The sequence below is a fragment of the Terrapene carolina genome, unplaced genomic scaffold (genome assembly GCF_002925995.2).
Source record: "Terrapene carolina triunguis isolate 2854851 unplaced genomic scaffold, T_m_triunguis-2.0 Scaffold34445, whole genome shotgun sequence".
Lineage (NCBI taxonomy): Eukaryota > Metazoa > Chordata > Testudines > Emydidae > Terrapene > Terrapene triunguis.
The window spans coordinates 5,712-12,794 of record NW_020698796.1 but is presented as its reverse complement, the minus strand read 5'-3'; the positions used below and the strand labels follow the sequence as shown (position 1 = coordinate 12,794).

The window sequence follows — 7,083 nt, the reverse complement described above, 5'->3', positions numbered from 1 at the left end:
GAGTTCAATCCTTGAGGGGGCCACTTAGGGATCTGAGGCAAAATCAGTACTCGGTCCTGCTAGTGAAGGCAGGGGGCTGGACTTGATGACCTTTCAAGGTCCCTTCCAGTTCTAGGAGATAGGATATCTCCATTAATTTAATTTAAAAATTTAAAAAAAAGCGGCCCCATCAGATAATAGTGGTGGAGTAGTGAGGGAAAGGCTGCTGTTGAACAAATAAGGAGTCTGAATTTCCTTCAGACCACAACGCTGATCTGTCCAGATTGGGGTGGGGAGTCAGCATTCTGCATGTGCACATTAACTGGGGGCTACAGTCATTAGCATGGCCAGTGCTCTCATTTGAACCTGTGCACACATTCATTGGACAGTTTAAAGGGGACAAATTTGGCCCAAAATGTAGGTTTTGAAAAGATGAATGAAACCTAAATTAAATAGAAACATTTCCACTATTGTTTTGCTACAAACTGACAATGTTATTGTTTTTCCTAAAACAAAGAAAGCTGGCCTGGACTGCTTTCAACCCAAATAATCATTGCAGCATTGTGCCAGAGAGCCAGAAAGTGAAACTGACTAGAAAGTAAAAGGAAACTGACCAGCCAATTTTCATTCCCTAAGCCAAAAGAAATGCAGTGACCAGATTGAAAAAAACAAAACACAACACAACTGTGTTAATAATCTCATGTGCTATTGAAAAAGGTAAGTAATGATTTTTTTTTTTGTTTTTGTAAATATGGACCAAATCTTTGAATCCTATAGCTGATTCCTAACTGCATATTCAGGCAGCTAAATAGAAGCAGTGTGATTACCACAGATGCTGATTCCCACTGACTTCACTGGGAGCTGAAGTCATCCAGTCGTTCTCAACCTTTCCAGACTACTGTACCCCTTTCAGGAGTCTGACTTTTGTTGCGTACCCCCAAGTTTCACCTCACTTAAAAGCTACTTGCTTACACAATCAGACTTAAAAATATAAAAGTGTCACAGCACACTACTACTGAAAACTTGCTGACTCTCCCATTTGTAATCATATAATTGGAATATAAATATTGTGCTTAGATTTCAGTGTATAGTATATGGAGCAGTACAAACAAGTCATTGTCTGTATGAAATTTTTATTTGTACTGATTTCACTAGTGCTTTTAATGTAGCCTGTTGTACAACTAGGCAAATATCTAGATGAGTTGATGTACCCCTTGGAAGACCTCTGCATACCCCTGGTTGAGAACCACTGATCTAAACATCAGGTCATTTCTACTGAGGTCTGTTTTGACCATGACTTTTAATCTCATGGTGTTTCTTTAAAACTGCCTTAGAGCAGAAGCTATGGGCAAGTAAGAAGTCTTCCACACTCACCTGTGCAGGATATGCAGCCCGGGCCAACCCTCCACCTTTCAACAAGGAAAGGGCCTTCCGGATGGTGTTGAGCTCCTGTATGGTAGCTCCTCTGGAAGCCAGAAGCTTGGTGACCTTCTCTTTCTCCTCCAAGAGGATCGGAGGAGTAGGAGCAGGCAGTAGGGCCGATCCGCCTCCTATAATGCAGGAGAAACCGCAGTGAGTGAATGCACGTGTGTAGCAGGGTGGGAGGAACCCCCCAGCACTGAAACGCTGGCCTCTCACAGACAAGGGGCTAAGCGAGGGCATCCTACAGCTGGAGTTTTCCTTCTTCTCTTCCCTCACCATTTTGTTGTAAGGGAATTTAGTGCTGGTGAAAGATGCCAGACTAATAGCCCTGGAGACTGATGTCTTCTGTTTCTCCACAGAGCAGGACTGGATCTCCATGGCAGTCAGTTACACCTGTGCTCAGTGAGCTCACTCACAATGGTGCCTGCTTTGCCTGGCATAAATGAGAATGTGAGGTGCAAGGCGGGGCAGAAACAGGCCCAGGTGCTATTGTTCTCACTACACTTCCCTGTGAATGTGCCTCAAATCTGACTTCAGTGACTGCTAGTCAGAGAGGGGGGACTGCAAACTCCATGGCTCACTCAGTGTTTAGCTGCAGGGAAAGAGAGACACTTCTGGCTTCAGCATTTCACTGACCTCATTCATAATGAGCGGTGTTTAAAAAAATATAGCAATGTCTAAACCTAAATACAGAACAGCACTACAGCAAAATGCTTATTGAGAGAGAGAGAGAGAGAGAGAGAGAATCACAGAGGAAACAAAAATGAGGCTGGATACTATGGTGATGGGTGCATTAGTGATCTGATCAATGGGAGTGGCGGAGCACAACTGACAGCATGATTGGGCCCTTGAAATGCAGTGAAAAAGGAGGGGGGAAATAGATGGATAAAATAGAGGGTGAGTATGTATAGAAGTGTATCAGAAAACTACCATAAAAGGGCAAAGCCTGCTCTGAGGTTTGAGAAAAAGCACCATCAATAAAATATGATGAACAAGAAAAACAAATGAAAGTGCCTGAGTTTCAGTCAATCAGTAGGGATCTGGCTGCGAGGCAGGAGCAGCCAGAGTGGGCTCTGTGGAGGTATGCATTGCATGCTTTGGGAGCTGCTGCTGACAGCAAATCCTGGGATGGCCTAGGAGTCTCTTGAAGATATCAGTAGCCAGAGGACAAGAGGAAACTCAAGGGAATCCCCACCAGACATGATTCAAATCCAATTATATCCGTGTCTGGATAATCCTGGAAAATTCTCTCTGAACCATGGCAGAATAGACTGCAGCCAGCTGAGCTGAGCTAGGCAGCTGAGGATCTCGAGCTAGATCTCGCTCAGATGAGGAGCACAATCAAGAACCCCCCAAAATCCCCAAAGAGCAGCTCCAAGTGCATTTGTTTCTTTAACACTGGGCTGCACAACTGGAGACACCTACTCACAGGAGCATGTCTATAGTTGGATATCCACCCAATCAAATAAACCCCACAAGTGCACTGCCGCATTGCTTATGCGCCCAAAGCAGAGCACATCCCCTCAATGTGTGCCCCCCAACTGGGAATGGGGGAAATAAGGCACTAAAGGGGTAATCGCTCCTGGAGGAGCCTGCAGGTTTCAAATGCATGTGCTTAGGGGCTGATCCTACAAGGTGCAGAGCACCTCTTACTTGGCACTGAGTGACTCCTTTTGATTTCGGGAGGGGGTGGCTGGGTGAGAATGCGGAGCACCTCAGCCATGCTATTTGGCCCCTTGCAGGATCAGTCCCTCAGTGACTCCGAGTCTCAGATGGGGCCTCATTTTTCCAACTTGGGTACTTAAGTTAGCCCCCCATTACAACCCGTGCATTGATGCCCAAGCACCTGCACCTCCTGTACCTGCAGTTCTGAGCTCTGCTGCCCTAGCCCAGTGGCTCAACCTTTCCAGACTACTGTACCCCTTTCAGGAGTCTGATTTGTCTTGTGTACCCCAAAGTTTTACCTCACTTAAAAGCTACTTGCTTATAAAATCAGAAATAAAAATACAAAAGTGTCACAGCACACTAGTACTGAAAAATTGCAATTCTCATTTTTACCGTATAACTATAAAATAAATCAATTGGAATATAAATACTGTACTTACATTTCAGTATATAGTATATAGAGCAGTATAAACAAGTCATTGTCTGCATGAAATTTTAGTTTGTACTGACTTTGCTAATGCTTTTAACATAGCCTGTTGTAAAACTAGGCAAATATCTAGATGAATTGATGTACCCCTTGGAAGACCTCTGTGTACCCCTGGTTGAGAACCACTGTCCTAGCCTACGTGCCCAAATTTAAGCAAGGGGCACCTCCCATTCTGAGGGAAGAAAGCATCTACATGGCTGTGTGATCAGATGACCCTGGAGAGTCTGTCTTTACAAATACAAACATGGAAATACAAGACACTGGTTACACTGACTTCATGGTGTCAACCCGATGTAACTCAGAGCAGACTTGGGCCCCAGGATCCAGACCTCCATACAGCTCAGGCAGCCTCTCCTCAGTGCTTTGCCTTGGGATGGGCTTATATTTGCAGAGCAATGCTTTCTGATTGCCTGGCACCACCACCTGGCAACACGGTGCTTTGCTGCTTCAAACTGCATGTACTGTGGATTGATATTGCAGGCACGACAGCAGCGAACCACAGGGCAAGGCCTGTGGGCGGAGGGAGAGAAACAGCAACACAACTGGCTGGCCCAAATACTTGGTGTGTCAACACTCTAATGAATAATATAGCATCTCCCATCCCAGAACGCATTCGACTCTTCACACACAGCCCTGCTGGAATGCAGCCACCTCTTGCCTGGGAGAGTACAAAGCAACAGCTGGTGGAGGAGGGAGATTCTAGACTAAGGAATCAATAATGGAATCCTTGTGACAAGTTCCTCTGAGAGGTGTGATTGGGAGAGAAGTGTGTCTGCCCGGGGTCCAAGCTGCTGCCAACTCACGGCTGCTGCCAGAAGATCAGGTACTGAAATGTGAATGAATGCAGTGAGCTGCCACCGGTGTGGGAGTCGCAATGGGAACAGCTTTGACCCACTTTACGCCTCTCCTCATCTTCTTTTGCAACAGGCAACTTGACCTAGTTTGCCAGGCATGATTCTGGATCTGTTTCCTGCATGCAGAAGGAAAGGAAGAAGCCAGGCTAGGGAAGAGATAAAGGGAGGAAAGATGGGGCAGAAGAAGGGAGGGCAACAACTGATGGCAGCAACAGGGTCCCACAAGAACTCACTCCCTGCTCCTGGGGTTCCAGACATTACCTGAGATCAGCACAAGGAGGAGATCGTCAGCTGTCAGGCCTTCAGCTAGCTCCCGAATCATGCTGGCTGCCCTCAGAGCCTCTCTGTCAGGGAGGTTGTGCTTAGCTCCTTCTATGACCTGGATCCTGCTGTGAGGCTTCAGCAACATCTCCCTGCAGGGGTTAGAAAGATGATCAGGCCACCGAAACGTACACCTATCCAGAGCCCGCTTGGCAGCCCTACTCCCACAAGAGGGATTTGGGGGACAAGAGAGGGCCCTGTGACTGAGGTTTATCCAGGTTCCTTTGCTGATCCTGGTCTCTCCCCCACGGGGTCGAGCACACTATGGAGGCAGCACACACAGCCCCAAGGACAGTCTGATGGCCCACAAAGAGGGATGGAGACCAGTCAAGCTGAGCCATGAGTCTTGCACCCATGGTCAAGGGTTAAAATTGGGAAAGGTGGAGAGGATCCAAGAGGGATTCAGCAGTGACCCGAAGGGGAAAATCTATGGCAGGCAGACATTTCTGCAGGAGCCTGGGTCTTTGTATTTGCCTGTCCCCCACCCTTCTCTGCACCCTCCCACCGGAATATCCAGGCACTATCAGTCTTACTCCATTCCCGCCTGCTGCAGGCATGCCCGGATGCCATGGGGGACGCTGACAACCCCCTGAATTAGGTGGTCCCCGAGGATCTCCTCTGCCTCGGCAGCCATTCCCAGCACAGCCTTCCCGAAGCCCACCAGATACAGGTTCCTCCTCACAGGGAAAGCCCGGTCCCTCACGACCAGCCTGGGGCAGCCATCTGTTTTGAGCACCAGGGCCCTTCTCAGCATGGGGGCCGGCAGGACGACACCCACGGCACTGCGGAAGAGGTGCAGCCCGTGCTCCCAGAGAGACATACTGCGCGGGTGAGATGCTTGGACCCGACAGGCTGGGATCATGCAGGCTCTATGGATGTTGGGCAGGGCCTTGAGAGCGGAGGTCATGTCTGGCCCACGCTGTCTCTTAGCAGTCAGTCAGCCAGCCATATCCAACCTGTAATGAGGGGAAGGAATAGTTAACTACTCAGCCAGCAAGGGGTGGGGCTTTCGACTGGAAAGTGGTGAGCTAGCAAGCTGTGAACCCAATACAGGACTCAGCCTTACTCACGCAAAACTCTGATGGAAGCCAATGAGTGTGTGCCTGGAGTAGGAGCTAACTAAGAAGCTCTGGATTTGGCCCATAGTATGGAAATCTGGCTTCCCAGCACAGGTAAATCCACTATGCTACCCACATCTGCAGTGCACACCCTTCCCCAGCAGTCTGAGACAGCACCATAGCATTTGTATTTCCTTTATTTTCAGACTTCTGCCATTTGGGGGGTTAACAGTTAGACAACCTGATGGCTCCCAGCTCCCCTCATCCCCTTAATGTTCCCTACAACCCCCTCAAACCCCTGCGAGGGCTGAACATCTGCTGGCTAACTTCAGGTTCATTGTAGATTTCAAACACTGCCCGTTACTTTCACTCACTCATTTCTTAATGAGTTCCAACATTTGCAGGCTGTTCTCTACCCTTCCGGGGGAAGATTCAGATAGACCATAGCCCCCAGCCCACCTTTTACCTAAGGCAAAGCCCCTCATCACTGTAGTATCCCAAAGCTCATCTTAGATCATTCACTCTTAGTTACTTATTTCCTTCCTACAGTGTCTGATGGAGCCTATGGTAAAATAACAGGCTCAGCATCTTTGTGGCTGGTTGAACTCCTTGATGATGGTTATGTCAGAAGATGCCAGTCACGGGGGTTTTCACAATAAAAAGCAAATCAACTGAAGACAGAAAAATGCTCCAATTTCTTGGCTTTATTACTGGCTCATCATTCTTTAAAATCATGTTCAGACACCAGACAGGCTTGTATGCCTACAGAGCCCAATCCTGCACTCCTCCTCCAGGCAAAACTCCTGGCCAGTTCAGTGTAAAGACAGTAGCCTACTATAAACATTTGGGTCACATTCAATAACAGTCAAGTTGGGAGGGAGACTCCATCTCATCAGCACAGGGGTATTAAGCACAGTAAATTGTATGCTTGACTAGAGCAGATCTTCCAGACAGCCAGTCTTGATTTGAAGACATCAGGAGATGGAGAATCCCACCACTTCCCTTGGTAGCTTGTTAACTCACTGTTACAAATGTGTGCCTGATTTTTAATATGAATTTTTCTGGCTTCTGCTTCCTACCGTGGGTTCTTCTTGTGCCTTTCTCTGCTAGATTAAAGAGCTTTTTAATACCTGGTATTTTCTCCCTGGGAAGGTACTTCGACACCTCTGATAAACTGAACAGACTGATCTACTTAAACTGACTTTTGTAGGCCTTCCTGGAGCCCGAGGCATAACTAGCAGTATGAACCAAAGGCTGTAAACGAAAGCAGGCCTGGCCTTGGCAGAATAGTAACACA

At 47.7% G+C, this 7,083-nt stretch overlaps 1 protein-coding gene across 1 annotated transcript; it reads right to left on the bottom strand.

Annotated features, from left to right (window-relative positions):
• Positions 1–1,353: 1,353 nt before the first annotated feature.
• On the bottom strand, positions 1,354–5,635 carry LOC112102389 (glycerate kinase; the record flags this gene model as incomplete). The annotated part of the gene is made up of 3 exons (XM_026646217.2): positions 5,262–5,635; positions 4,669–4,820; positions 1,354–1,529 (listed from the first exon to the last, which is right to left on the bottom strand). Coding segments are annotated over exons 1-3 (702 nt in total), but the record flags the coding sequence as incomplete, so codon positions are not given.
• Positions 5,636–7,083: the final 1,448 nt, after the last annotated feature.